The sequence below is a fragment of the Neophocaena asiaeorientalis genome, unplaced genomic scaffold, assembly GCF_003031525.2.
Source record: "Neophocaena asiaeorientalis asiaeorientalis breed wild unplaced genomic scaffold, Neophocaena_asiaeorientalis_V1.1 scaffold102, whole genome shotgun sequence".
Classification (NCBI taxonomy): domain Eukaryota; kingdom Metazoa; phylum Chordata; class Mammalia; order Artiodactyla; family Phocoenidae; genus Neophocaena; species Neophocaena asiaeorientalis.
The window spans coordinates 4446807-4462442 of record NW_020175078.1 but is presented as its reverse complement, the minus strand read 5'-3'; the positions used below and the strand labels follow the sequence as shown (position 1 = coordinate 4462442).

At 37.8% G+C, this 15636-nt stretch overlaps 1 protein-coding gene across 2 annotated transcripts in view; it reads left to right on the top strand.

The window, feature by feature from the left end:
• The window catches only part of RAB3GAP1 (RAB3 GTPase activating protein catalytic subunit 1), a 119220-nt gene extending 105777 nt beyond the window's left edge, over positions 1 to 13443 (top strand). For both annotated transcript variants that reach the window (XM_024764103.1, XM_024764104.1), the window contains 5 exons: positions 6191 to 6287; positions 6383 to 6486; positions 6603 to 6718; positions 8236 to 8338; positions 11676 to 13443. In XM_024764103.1, the coding sequence (XP_024619871.1) occupies positions 6191 to 6287; positions 6383 to 6486; positions 6603 to 6718; positions 8236 to 8338; positions 11676 to 11912 (657 nt within the window). In that variant the 3' untranslated portion in view covers positions 11913 to 13443. The remainder of the gene's footprint in view (positions 1 to 6190; positions 6288 to 6382; positions 6487 to 6602; positions 6719 to 8235; positions 8339 to 11675) is intronic.
• The last annotated feature ends 2193 nt before the right edge of the window (positions 13444 to 15636 follow it).

The following is a 15636-nucleotide window of genomic DNA, read 5'->3' as shown; positions in this document are numbered from 1 at the left end:
AGTATCAAGGAGTATAGTAAAGTATAAACGAGTATAAAAATAAAGTATAAGAGTATAGCTTCATTTTGTGTTTAAAAAAACGGGGGGGGGCGGCAATTAAGAAAACATATCTATTTATGTTTACAAAAAGACACTCAGTAAGGATAAACCAGAAAACACTGAAATTAGTTACCCAGAAGGTTTGGAGGGGGAGGGAAAGATAGAGTGGGAGGAATATGGGGGGCAGGGGTTACACTTAGAAAAGAGTGTGCTTTCTGTATACATTTGACTCTGGAAGAATGTAATGGTCTACATTCAAAACTTAAATCAAGAAGAATAGAAAGAGGGGAAATAACCTAAGACTGAAAGCAAGCTGAGATAAACTAGCTGTATTTCAAATGAATAACATCTATACTGAAAGGGGGATGGAGTGGGAGGAAGAAATCTAATTCAGGTAATTTATGGACAAAAGATATGTTTGACTGTATACCTTCAGGTGTGGTGGGTGGCGGGAGACCACAGGAAACAAATCTTAAACTCGTACTTTCTAGGTTTGTTTTTATAGTGATATGGGTAAGCAATTCTGAACCTTGTAGATGGATTATTGTTTGAGCAAAGGAGTAATTTGGTATTGTTGGGAGCCAGAATTCTCATTGTGGAAGTGAGATGCAAACGTGGAATTGAGGAAGGCAAAGAAGACCCAGTGGCAGTGATTGGAATTGGAGGTATTGGTATGGACTCATAGGTTTCTAAAATACGGATAGGTATGTGGGTATGTACATATGTATATATATAAGCATACATTTCCTAGCTCACTTCTGTAGGGATCTAGAAGCAGTGACATCCTGGTAGCAGTGAGCACATATATTTTGATTTCTAGAACATTCCTTACTAAAAGGAACCATGCTTTCTTCAGAGAAACGGCTGATTTCAGGATTGGGGCAGGGAAGGTGTAAGATATGTGGAAGATCATGTGTTGCCAGAAAATAAGGAAGGGTTTTTAAAAAAGATGGGGGCATTTCATAAGTAGCTAGGTTGAAGGGGCTCTTACTGGCCAAATCTGGACAATTTGAGTGCCAGATAAGGACAGTAATGAATTATAAACCATTGGATAGAAATCATAACCCATGGGTCCACATTGATAATATGTAGATAAATAAAGAAATGGGAGAGAAGGGAGGGCATTTCAGCACAAAGATGAATGATAAATATAGAGGATACGTTGGAGTTGGAAACTTCATTTTACAACCATATTTATTGTAACTGGTTCAGGTAAGAATCATCAATAGATTTTAAGTCTAGGTGGAAATCTGGGTGAAGAGTGTCATACTTGCATGGTTTTAAAGTGGCTCTTTACAGATTATACTTCTGAATTGCAAGGGAATAAATAATAAGTATGCACTGGAGAAATGGGACAGTACCTTGACTGAATGATCAAAATGAATATCACCAATAAGGGGCAGATTGTCTGCATTGAGATGTGATAATCTGAAGGGTCCAACATCACTTATGTACTGTTTGGTCCAAGAGTGCATAATCTGCATCTAATAATGAGGAAACATTAGAGAAACCCCAAATGAGAAACACTGTGTTTTAAAAAGAGCTAAAAAAAACAAAATACACACAACTGTGGGAGAAGATTAAAGAAACACAGGAACCAACTGAAAGATTACCCAATGGCCAACACTGGAACAATTTGCACAATAATAAAAAAGTATTGGATTATAATCAAAATATAAATATCCTTGAGTCTATAGCGATAAAAATAAATCATGGAATAAATTGGAGAGGAGAGACAAATCTCCCATGCATAAGAACTCTAAATCTACTCTGCCATCAAGGAAATGGAGCATACCTCTGCACTCCATAAGTGTGGGCTGTGCACGGTGACTTCCTTCTGTAGTACAGTGTGCAGCATAGGGGAAATGAGCTGTACAGTGCAGAAACCTGACAAACACCACCTTAGCCAGGTGAGCAGGGGAGACAACAGGGATAATAAGTCACATCTTGATATGATGAAGATGGCTCTCTACCTCTTTGGTCTTCCTCCCCAAAACATATAACTGCAGTTTAATTATCAGAAAAACAGCAAATAAGTCATAATTGAGGGACTTTTTACAAAATACCAGACTAGAATTCCTCAAAACTGTCTAAGGCCAGTAAAAACAAGAAAGTCTGAGAAACTGTCACATCCAAGGGGAGCCTAGAAACATTACTACTAAATATAATGTGATATCCTGGATGGGATCCTGGAATAGGAAAGGGACATTAGATAAAAACAAATATTGAGAGCCTCATTATTCATAATAGCCCCAAAGTGAAACTAATCCAAATGTCTATCAACTGATGGATAGATAAACAAAATGTTGTATATCCACACAATGGAATATAACTCAGCCATAAAAATGGAGTTCTGATATATGTTGTAACACAGATGAACCTTGAAAGCATTATGCTGAGTGAAAGAAGCCAGAAACAGAAGGCCACATATTACATGGTTCCACTTACATGGATTATCCAGAATAGGCAAGTCCATGGTGAAGGAAAGTTCGTTTAGTAGTTGCTGGGGGATAGGGGGTAGTGACTGCTTTTGGCCACTGGGTTTCTTTTTGGGGTAATGAAAATTTTCTGGACTTAGATAGTGGTGATAGTTGCATAAACTTGCAAATATGCTAAAAACCACTGAAATGTACATTTTAAAGTGAATTTTATGGTATGTAAATTATATCTCAATTCCTTAAAACTAAGGAAATAGGAATAAAGTATGGAATTTAGTTCACCAAAAAAGGGAGGATGACTATACTCAAAATGTCAATGTTAAAAAAGACAGACTGGAAAACTTCCAGATTCATTGAGATTAGAGAGGTGTGATAACTAAAGCCAATGCATGATCTTTAACTGGATCCCGTATGGTGGTGGGAAAAGGTTATAAAAGACATTATTCAGTCAGTTGACAAAGTTGTACTAAGGATAATAGCTTAGATTAAAAGTATTTGATCAGTGTTAATTTAGTTTAACTACATTTTTAATTTTAGGAAATACAGATACTTGGAGTTAAAGGGACATCGTATATGGAACTTGATCTCAAATTATTCAGAAAAAAATGTATGTGTGTATATATTTTATGCACCTACAGAGGAGGAGAGATACCTGTGATAAAAGAGATGAGGTAGAAGGTTAGCAGATCAATGTAGGCAAAGGGTGTACAAATATTTTGTATTCTTGGAAATTTGTTTTTCTGTGAGTTAAGGAAAACAGCATTTGGAATAGTGTTAACAAGGATGTTCAACAGTGGGAACTCATATTATTACTCTATATAAGAATGTAAATCTGTTCAAATACTTGGTAAAATAATTTGGAATATGACTTCAGTATTTGAAAAATAATAATTTTGGCATTGTCTATTTTTAGATAGATATCCTGAAGAAATTCCTCTACATATGCACCACAAACATATGAAATAGTGTGACAGGAACATTATTTTAATAGTCAAAAAATGGGGGGGCATTTTAATACAGCAGTGAAAATGGGTAGACTAGAGCATGTACCAGTATTAACATCTATGCATCTCAGAAATAATGCTGAATGAAAAACAAGTCACTGAGGAGCATAACCAGAAGCAATCCATTTATACAAAGAATTAAAACCAGACAAAACTAAGCAACACATTGTTTAGGGCTACGTACATATGTGAGACAGCTATGAAGAAAAATGAAAGAAGGGAGGGCACAAGGGGGACTTGGAAGGTACTGGTGATGTGTTTCTTAAGCTCATTGGTGTATAAACGAGTGTTTGTGTTTTCTGTATTTATAAAATACTCTGGGTATGTGTATTTTTAAAAAGTTTTTAAATTTTAAAAACGTTTCAAAATGCAAAACCCTCCAAGGCAAATAATTTTAAACATAAATCATTAAATGAGCAAAGCAAGTTATGAAATGGTGTATGAGTTTTTGTTAAGAAATTGCATATGCATCTGTATCTTTGTGTTTATAGAAATAAGTCTGAGAAGAAAAATACAAAACTGTGTTGTTCCTTAGGAAGTAGGATTTCTAGAGAACTTTTGCATTATACTTCTTTGTATTTACTTATGTACTTTTGAGATCTGTGAGCATTTATCAGCCAGGCTCATATTTTGAGATTATATTTCTTTTGTCTTTACTGCTGTTGAATAAAGAGCTTAAAGGTAGGGTCCAAGTGTTATACATACTTTTCTGTGTGTTTTTTTAATCAGAAAAATAATAAAACAATTTCCATTTTAGAAAACAATAAAACCAAAAAATTTAGAGGAAGGTCACTAGCAATGTTTAGAAATCTTAACTGAGGAATGCAGGTTACAAAACAGTATTTTACATACTTAATATTAGTTCACTTAATATATTATGTATATTCAAAATCTTTAAAAAATCCTGGAATGAAAATGCTCCACCACTAACAATTATTATTTCTAGGTGGTATAATTTTCAGGTGGTTTAAATTTTCTTTGTATTTTCCTAATCTGCATGTATTACATATGGAAGTAGGAAAAAAAATTATGAGAGTATTCACCATTATTAAGGATTGAAGTTCTTAGATGATTTCAGTAACATTATTCTTACCTTTGGGAGTAGCAGCTACTTACCTGAATGAGCAGCGGTAGGTACTAAGAGAAGAGAAGAGAGCTCATCTCTACCCTTGTTACAGATGTGAGTTCAGTGGTACTCTTTCATCGGGTTGGCCAAAAAGTGCCTTCGGTTTATCTTTTTGAGCAAAGAACTGTTCCAGGTGCCTTTTACAGTCTTTCAGGGAATTGAAATTTTTTCCATTAAGAGAATTTTGTAAAGACCGAGATAAATGGAAATCCAAAGGTGCAATGTCCGGTGAATACAACCAGTGAATCAGAACTTCCCAGCCAAGCTGTAACTGTTTTTGTTTCATCATCAAAGAAACATGTGGTCTTGCATTATCCTCATGGAAGATTATGCATTTACTGTTGACTAATTCTGGATACTTTTCATTGAGTGCTGCTTTCAGTTGGTCTTTTTGGGAGCAGTATTTGTTGGAATTAATCATTTGGTTTTCTGGAAGGAGCTCATAATAGAGGACTCCCTTCCAATCCCACCATATACACAACATCACCTTCTTTGCACGAAGACCAGCCTTTGTTGTGGTTGGTGGTGGTTCATTTCGCTTGCCCCACGATCTCTTCCATTCCACATTGTTCTATTGTTTCATTGCCTATCACAGTCTGTTTTAAAAATGGAACGTTTGGGACTTCCCTGGTGGTGCAGTGGTTAAGAATCTGCCTGCCAGTGCAGGGGACACGGGTTCGAGCCCTGGTCTGGGAAGATCCCACATGCCACGGAGCAACTAAGCCTGTGCGCCACGACTACTGAGCCTGCGCTTGAGCCGACAAGCCACAACTACTGGGCCCATGTGCCACAACTAGAGCCCGTGCACCACAACAAAGAGTAGCTCCCGTTTGCCATAAGTAGAGAAAGCCTGCGTGCAGTAACGAAGACCCAATGCAGCCATAAATAAATAAATAAATAAACAAACAAACAAAAACCCGGAACGTTTTCATTATGTTTAAGTAGAGAATCACACGCAGAAATATGGTCAAGAAGGTTTTGTTCGCTTAACTTATGTGGAACCCAAACATCACATAACCAAGCTGGTGCAAATTTTCAACGCTCGATTTGGATGTTTTGAGTATGTCATCTGTCTCCTGCGTGGTATAACGTTGATTGTTCTCAGTGTCTCAATTTGATCCTTGTCAACTTCAACTGGTCTTCCCGAGCGTGGAGCATCATCCAACAAGAAATCTCCGACACGAAACTTCTCAAACCACTTTTGACGTGTTTAATCAGTCACAGCACCTTCTCCATACACTGCACAAACCTTTTTTTTTGCATTTCAGGTGCGTTTTTACCTTTCTTGAAATAATAAAGCATAATATGCCAAAAATGTTGCTTTTTTTCTTCCATCTTCAATATTAAAATGGCTACACAAAAATCCACCAATTTTGCTAAGTCTTTTTTTGAATGCACACTGATATGACAGCTGTCACATACGATCTAACAAAATTATTTCGAATGAAGTTAAAGAAAACTAAGTTGCTGCTAGAGCCATCTCATGGAAAAAAGTGAACGAACCTGTTGGCCGACCCAATAAATGGCTGCTTTATTCTTTGACAACTGCATTGATCAGTTATCTCACTTCATGTCTCCTTCAGGTGCTGCACTATCTGGCAGTACAGAAACCTGCAGACCTTGCTAGGCACCTGTTACCTTGTGTAATTCATGCAGCCGTACTCAAGGTAAAGGAGGAAGGTAAATGTCTTATTTGATTAGTCATTAGTTCATTTCCAAAATAAAAGTAGATTTTGCCTAACATCTAATGATGGCTTTGATATTTTTAAAAATAGAAAGTCTGGAAAACATTTCTTCAGTTAAGAAGATTATAAAGCAAATAATATCTCATTCCAGTAAAGTTTTGCACTTCCCCAATCCAGAAGACAAGAAATTGGAAGTAAGTCTGATCTTTCCAAGTGTTCTCCCCAGTTGGCAATAATTATTTTAAAGATACATTTTTTAAAGGCTTTTTGCTGTCTTCCAATGTATGCCTCTCCCCTTTCACACTGTTAGGAAATCATCCATCAAATTACTAATGTAGAAGCTATAATTGCTAGAGCCCGCTCACTGAAAGCCAAGTTTGGAACTGAGAAATGTGAACAAGAGGAGGAAAAGGAAGATCTTGAAAGGTAATTGCTATCTGATTAACTCATTTTTATCTGCAAATAGGAAAAGCCACCACTCTCTTTAGAAAATTTTTGTAAAATATTGAGAATCTTTTGTAGTGTTCCTCTATTTTTTGTAACAAACATTGGCTAGAGACAGAGAAATATTTATCATAGGATTTGACCTCTCCTGTATCTCTTGAGTATTTGCCACGTGTTTCCATTCCTCCTACTTTTAGAACGAAGGCTTCCAGGTCTCTCTTTCTAGGAGTGTCCTTGTTTGCTCTTGGAGTAGTTGCCTGTGGAGGAACTGGCTGTTTACTCTTTGTTACTTGCAGGGCCCCAGAGCTTTGCTTTCCACTCTCACTGTTCCTTAAGTACAGGCAGAGGTGTTTTGAAACTATTTCTGCTGAATATTCTTAGTTTTTACACGAGATTTACTAAAGAGTTACTAAATCTTCTGAACAAGATTTGTGGTAGCAAATGTGCATACCTTCTGTGCTTTGTGAATGTGTTTTGAAAGGGTGACCAGATGGCCTCTCCATGATGAGGCAAATTATTGGGTCAGTCTTTTCCTCCTTCCAAGATTTGGACCATTTCGAAGGGAGCCTGTCACTGTGGGTCCCTGTCCATTTTTTGCCTGAGGTACTTGAAAGGACGATGTTGTTTCAATAGGTGATAAAGTGTTTCCAAATTAGCTACTTGAGCAGCTTGAATTTGTTATAACTAAAATTTTCATCAGTCTTTCCATGAGAAATGGCATTATTGATGATAAATAATTAATATTATATGACAAGGCATTTGCTATAGCTTTTAACAAGTTCTTGTTTGAATATTATATCTTTTGTTGAAATTTTCGCCCAGCCTTCTTTGCTCTTGAAAATTCCTTCCTCTTAAATGAGAAGGATATGCTCTAATCACAGGAATTGTTTCTAAGATAGCAGTATGAGTTAGTGAGCAGGTGGTGCAGAGTTGGTGGCTCTGTGCCTTCGACTCTCTTAGCTCCACCATACGTTGTCTGCGATATACTTGGAAGTAGAGTGTTTCCAGCACATAATGGCACAGCTTACAGTTGAGACTTTGCCCAGCAAAACATGTATTTTAAGCGCATGCACACACACACACTCACACTCACACTCACTCATACACCTTAAAAGAACAAAAATGAGAAATAAGGACCATTGCTTTGCTGTATAAATTAAACATGGTTTTTGTTGTTAAAAATATTTTAAAAAATCTTTTATTTAGTGTAGCATCTTCTATAGTCTGGAAGGAATAGACTGAATATTTTTTCTTACACTTTGACAGAGATGGGCTTTTAAAAAAATTTACAAAAACAGTTGAAAGGCAGTAAGATTGTCATTTGAGTCGATTTTAATTCCAAATGTCGATCTGTCCTGTTAAAAAATTTCCACTCCAGCCTTGGTGTAGGGTTCGCCAGTATCATTTTGACGGTTTGTCCCCGAAATGAATCAGGGAGGATTGACCCAGTGTGAACTGAGCAGCTCGTTTTCTATCCTTTCATTACCTCTCTCTTCCAGGTTTGTGAGTTGCCTTTTGGAGCAACCTGAGGTGTTAGTTGTCGGTGCAGGAAGAGGACACGCTGGCAGGATCATTCACAAGCTGTTTGTGAATGCTCAGAGGGTATGTGAGATTTCCTTATTGACTGTGTCATGATCTCTCCAGGCCTCTGCTCAGTAAGGTACTGTTTTGATTCCCACACATGGCCGATTCTACAGCTGCTAATAACAGCATTGGATTCGAACACTGAAGAAATAATGACTCTCAACAGTAACTTTTTAGTCTTTGAAATCCATCTGCTTTCTTACATGTTTAAATAAAATGATAAGTTTATTTTAGTACCTAAATTTCAGAAGTTAAAATGGCCTGAAATTCCTTGTTAATGAATCTGATAGGGACTTGTTTAGCAATGGCCAGTGCTGTGCTGTGGAAAAAATGTTTACTACTTTCAAATTAGAGTTTAGTTTTACCCGTTTTAAACTCCATGTACTGCAATGGATTCACAACTTAGCTTGGAGTTAGTAAATGTAACTATTCTTATAATGGTGAAGAGATCTAACTTCAGAGGGTTCCTAAGAAGGAAGAGCAAGATTCAGATTTTTAGGACTATGGAAAACAGTCTTCAGCACAGAAAGAAAGCTCAATTTGAAAACTTTCCTGGGTCATTAGCTCTACTGATAAAAATTTTAAAAATCGTATAGTACCTCTGACATTCTAAAACTGTTACGATTTGGATTTTTATGAGGATGGTATTAGTTATACTTTGGGTTGATTCTCTCTGTACTGATCTTGTTTACTGGTTAAGAGGTGCTGGTATTCTGTAGGTGATTCTCACATCAGGACTCAATAGTAAAGATTATGATAAAAGTATTTTGAAGTGTACTAAATACAGGGTGCCCCTTGTGTAGCACTGTGATGACACTAGAATGGCCCAGTTTTGAAGGTATAATTCTCACAGTCAAATGAGAAAAAGAATTTTCGTGGGTTTACACATGGAATAAAAACTTCATAATCTCCTTTGCGTAGGTCTGGAGTGCATCGAATATATGAATTTGAATATATTCAAAATCATAGCCAAATATACTGATAGGAATTTTAGCAAGAACTAAAACCTGAGATTATTTATGGGGTGGCCCGCTAAATTTAAGGATTTCAAGTTAAAAGCCAAATATTTCCTTATAAATTAAAGTTCTGGAAAACAATAGATGCTTACTTTGATTTATTTTGTTTTTCTCTCTGGCATGAAACCAGAACCAAGTCTGTTTTCACATCCTGTGATATATTTGTCAGTTTACTAGCCAGCGCTTATAAGCACATTTCCTTGTTAACACCAATATGAATTTTCCTTATACTGCAAAAATTCTTTCATTTTTAAAAACCTGTGTGTTAAGACGATTTAAAATCTGAAGTATTTATAAAATATTTTTAATGCTGAGAGTAGAACACTCTCATTGTTTTAAATACGTAAGCAAAATTATTTTCCCCAATATGGAAATAAGCTTTTTCCCTGAGACTGTAAGTAAAGTCTTAATGTAAAAATTTGGATAATACAGAGAATTATAATGAAAAATTAATGACACTGAAAAATGAATCACATTAATCTCACTACCCACTGGTGATCACTATCAACAGTTAACATCTAGTATATACAAATATATGTAAATTTTACAAAATAGGATTATATTACATAGTTTACTTTGTTCTTATTTTCCACTCAATGTAATTATCTTTCTGCATTAGTAAATATAAGAGCGTATCATCTTTTCACTGGGCTCATTGTATAGCTAATCCCCTTTAATGGATACTGAAATTGTACATTCATCCCACATTATATAATTTTAAAATATTTTAAACTTTCAAACCTTGAAGTGAATGTTTTTAGGGAATTGGCAGACTGTAAGCCATATAACAAGCACCTGGTTGGTACATTTTTAAACTCACCTCTTAAATATCTGGTTAATTAATAGAAACCATTCAAATTTATTCACATAATTTTTCATAATTGATACTTTATATCAATTCTATTAAATCAAGATGTTAACTTTTTTAAAGTTATAAAATTTCACTGAAAATATTTTATAGCCTACAGTAATTTTACAGATTTAGAACTTTTCCTTAAAATCATACATTTTAATAAACTTCCATCATGATTTTATTTGTCAGTGGTATATCCATATTTAAATGGAATTCAGCAAACCACTGATTGGATTTTGCCTTAGTCTTTCTAAATTTAATAAGTCAGACATCTAGTCTTAAATTCATTGGGTTATCTATTTTTCAAGACATGAGTACTTTTTTTAGTATCTTAATCTTTGGGAAAAGAGCTAGATTTTTCCTGAATCATTTCCCCATTAAGTGACACTCTGTACGTTGCCTCTTTAGCCATCAGATGCATGAGTAGTGAGATTTGTCTGCTCAGTTGGACGGCTAGGTGTGTTGTATGTGGTGTGTTTTTGTCTTGATATTCTTTTGACAGGATCATGTTCCTTAACGTAGTGCATGCTGTCTCTGAAATAATCTTGCAGTCTCTTGTCTAGCTCTTTTTAAACCATCTTGCTTGTTTCCCTTTCATCACTGTTTCTTTTCTCACCCTTTCTCAAGCTGACTGAATCTTCTGATGAGGTAACAAAATAGCCTTTGTCCCTCATAGTTCCTTGTTCCTTCCCATCCCTCTAACTTCATAAGGTCATTAAGACTAACCAACCACCTCTTTAGCAGTCTGGGTTTGGCATACCTTTCTTGCTGGTGTTTAGCATAACATGATTTCATATTTCCATTGCCAAAACAATTATTTTTTTCCAAATTGATGGTATTGTGAAAGAAACATAGTGATCAGAGTTAAAATGAAAGCTCTAGTTGAATACGTATTTTATTCAATTTTAATGAAAAAATAGATGCCTTTAATATTGAGAACTTCTCTTTTGTGGCCACTGCTACATTTCATGGACCTCTATCACTTCCGCGTTACATTAGTCACCCACCCAGCAAACAAAACCAGTGTCCTCAGTTTTAATTTGACAAATGAACCTTAAAAAGAATTGAAAGAATCGGTAAAAAAATCATCTTTCCAGACTCTGGAGAGCAGCATTTCCTTACTGGACTGAGGACATCAGACGTGGACTTGGGTCATTGCTAGAAGAAATGTATAGAAACCAGAACAGCTCCATTGTCCCTCTTCATCAGATGTCTGAATATGGCCCTCACTTTCCAAAGCAGATTGCCTGGCAGTCATTATCTCCTGTGTCACCAGTTTATTTGTAATCTCTGGCTGCTCATGCAGTGTTTCAAGCTTCTTGCATTTTCTGTGTTGTGATTTTTGAGCAATTGTAACATAACTGACTGCATTACTGAGTAATGTAGAACATTTTAATGTATTTATCATGCTTATTCAGCTGTCCTTCAAAATGATCTGAGTTTAGCATTCGGCCTGCTCTTGAACTAGCATGTGATTCTCTTCAAGGCTGCAGCCATGGCTCCGCCGGAGGAGGATCTGAAGAGGATGGTCCCCCCAGAAGAGAAGAGGCAGAACCTGGCGGCAGACTTCCCACCCGCTGCGGGCCGGGAGCTCATTTTGCGCACGACCGTGCCCCGGCCCGCTCCCTACTCCCGGGCTCTGCCTCAGCGCATGTACAGTGTCCTCACCAAAGAGGATTTCAGACTTGCAGGTGCCTTTTCATCAGATACCTCCTTCTTCTAATCCTTCTAGAGTTCCCTCATTTGTGGCTTCACAGACAGTGCTAACCCCTTCTGTGGGAAGGAGGTTGTGCCAGTCAGAACCTGAGAGGCCATGAAGAGGACCTGTCCAGTTTGGTGATCAAGAATCATACCAGCATCTGAGAGACTTTCCACTGGGCTCTCTAGGGTCTTGTGGGGGCAGAGGAATGGGCTTCAGCTATTGAAAGATTTCTTTCCCAAAGAGATGGCCCTTGTTGTTTGGGGGATGGGGGGGACCAGAACAACAGCAGGAGGTCTGTGTACTCCCTCCAGCAGGATTGTGTTCATTTCTTCTTTTCCGTGACTATCCCTTAGGCTATTGCCCTGCATTCATAGTCTCTGTAAACACCTATTATATTTATTAGTATCAAGTATGCAAAGTAGAGTACCAGTTAACTCAGATTTCTGGATATTTTGGTGGTAGCTTCTACTCCCAGAATCTGTTTTTAAAATACTAAATGACATTCTGTTTATTCAATCACCTGGTGGCCATCCTTACTGTACTGACTGACTTTTGATGAGCATTTTGAATATTCTAGGAGAAAGCCTGGAATTTCACAGTCTATGTGTTTTTCCATGTAACTGTGACTTAAATGTATTCCTTCCGATAAAAAAACTATATATTAAATGTCACTGCAAATTAGTTTTATATCTCTCGTAAGGTTTGTTTCTCTGACTTGTTTTGTCTTTGGTTGCCCTGGAAGATATCACCTTGCAGATCATTGTTCTCTCTCTTGCTGTACAACATGCATTCCTTTTTTTGTGGTTGCTTGCAGTATTTAATGAAGCAGAGATGAGCACACGCTAAAAATATAGCCTCTGAACGTAGAGATTATCGTGCAGTTAGTATAATTTGGCATATGTGCTAATGTAATGAATAGAAGATTACTTCAGTGAACTATTTTGCTTTTGTATTATAGTTAAAATGAAGATAATTGATGGGGGATGTGTAGCACCCAGCATAAGGATAACAACAACATATGTCTAGTTGTATGACGATCAAGATTTATCAAGTCTGTGTTGCTATATGGCCTCTGTTCGGTAACCTTAAATCTATTTTTAGGGCTAAAATTCCCACTTTAATCCAAAGTAAAAAATGATTATACTGAAGCGTAGACCTTGCCTATGTAACTTTAAAGAATTAATAGAGCTTTGTAAACCCTATATTATTTTCGTTAAAAAATGTAAATGTGTGTACATATATGTATATATATGCATACATATATATATATATATATATATATATATATATATATGTATGTAGTATAGGAGGCTCTAGCTGATTACCTCCTGGCCTTCACAGCACTCTTCTCTGAGATGCTGGATTTGACTGCTGCTGGTAAACCACACAGTGCAGCCCGAGGACTGAGCGCAGTACCAAGGAGAAACATACCTTTCAAGGACAGCGTTTGTCTGCTTTCTAATGAGGAAGTTAATAACAAAAAAACATTTTTCAAAGAGAGGTTGGACTTTAAAAAGGTGCTGTGAATCTAATAAAAGGGAAGGTGTTGCTTTCTCTGGCTAATTTTCTCTTCTTTTCTCCCCTCCAGTGGGCATTTTGTTCTTATTTCAATTAGCTTTATGCTGTCTCAGATTTTCCTAAATGTTTGCAGCCTGCTGAGTCTTGCAGGGATCTCAAGAACACTTTGTGCCTTTTTTAATGACATTATCCCATTATACTTTTATTATAGTTAATGTGTTTGTTGATTTTAAGATATTTTTAAGTACCTACTTCATATCAGGTACTGTACTAGGCAATTAAGGTAAAAGAGAAACCGAACATACTCCCTCCTTTCAGTGACCTTCCCATCAGGTAGGGAAGACTGAGGTAACATTGCTATAAAACGGAGAGTGCAGTCAACTCGACGGTATGAACTAGAGGTCCAATGTTTATTTAGTAATTCATTCATTCACTCATTTGTTGGTAGTGGAGACTAATACATGCAGTAATAGTGAATAGAGGACTTCCTGGTGGTGCAGTGGTTAAGAAGCCGCCTGCCAACGCAGGGGAAATGGGTTGGAGCCCTGCTCCGGGAAGATCCCACATGCTGCGGAGCAGCTAAGCCTGTGCACCACAGCTACTGAGCCTTCGCTCTACAGCCCGCATGCCGCAACTACTGAGCCCGTGTGCCTAGAGTCTGTCCTCTGCAGCAAAGAGAAGCCACCGCAATGAGAAAAGCCTGCGCACCACAACAAAGTAGCCCCCGCTCGCCACAGCTAGAGAGCCTGCGCGCAGCAGCGAAGACTCAACACAGCCAAAAATAAATAAATAAATAGTGAATATGAGGGGTTATGGGAGAGGTTTTTCAGTCAGGCTTTAGGGATCAGGAAAATCTTTCTAGAGGAGATGATTTCTAAGTAGGAGCTGAGGTGGGAAGTATGGAAAATTGCTTGCAAAGAAGAACTACAGTTATTTCCCCGTCCCTGTACGCTTGCCCTAATTGTGATTGTGCCGCTGCTCCCATGAAGTGGACTTTATTTTTCCAGCCCTTCATTCTGGACGTTGTCGTGTCTTTCTTTGGTCAATGGGGTGTTAGCAAGTGTGACACAGGCAGAGACTTGAAAAGTATTTGCATGTTGAGGTTTGCCTTCTCTTCCTCTTGGGAACTGTGAGACATGCAAAGAAGCCTGCAGAAGGAAGAGAGAGTTGGCGTGGTCTTTTATGCTGCAAAAATGAACCGATACAGGAGGGCGTAGGAAGATTGTTACGGGTAGAGAACACAGAATGTGCAGAAAACTCAGGAGCAAAGGAAAATGTATCTTTGGAGAATAGCCAGCATTTCAGTTTGGCTGGGTGAGGTACCCAGAGTAGAAAGAGGCAAGATGTGAAGATGGTGAGGTCACTGAGGTGAGATGAGGAAGTTCTGGGTAAACCACAGCAAGAAGTTAGGGCCATGTCTTTGGGGCACTGGTGAGTCAAGAGTTTGAAGCAAGGGAGTGACGTGGTGGGTTTTAGACCACACTAAATGGATTGGAGAGGCTAAGAAGTATTTACACGTCCTAGATCTGGTACTAAATTGGAAAGTAGCAATTATATCATCAGTGGTTTTTTCCCCCTCCTTTGTGCTTTGTAACATGTTGCAGAGAGCCTGACAAGTGCTTGTGGAACCAACAGGAAGTGTCCTCACATGGGCCCTCCCACTTTATGTGTCCCTATACCACCATAGTAATCCAGATTTTTCTTCAGGATGGGATTTTTAAAACTCTCTAAGCATTTATTTTTATATTCCATTCATTAGTTCAGCAGACGTTTATTGAATGCCAGCTATGTGCCAGGTACTGTCCTAGGCGATGGGGATACAGCAGTGAACAGGACAGGTAACAGGCCCTCAATGGCGTTTACATCAAGGGATAAGTATGATCAAATTACCTGAGTGGGGGGAGAGTGGTTTATGGACAGGTGATAAAGGAAGGCCTGTGAAGCAGTGACACTGAGCAGAGACCTGAATGAAGTGAGGGAGCTGGCCTTGTGGGCGCCTGGGAGATGACCCCAGACAGGATAGAAAAAGGCAGAGGTATAAGTAAACGTGGTATGTCGGAGGCGCCGAGAAAAGGCCAGAGTGGCCAGGGAGTAGAGTAGGGGAGGGAAAAGGATGAAGAAATGAAAGTTGGGCAAACGTGCAAAGACCAGATCACACTAAACATTAGGAGTTGGGATTTGTTTTCTTGATTGAAAGGGAAAGCCAGTGGAGAATTTTGAAGGTGGG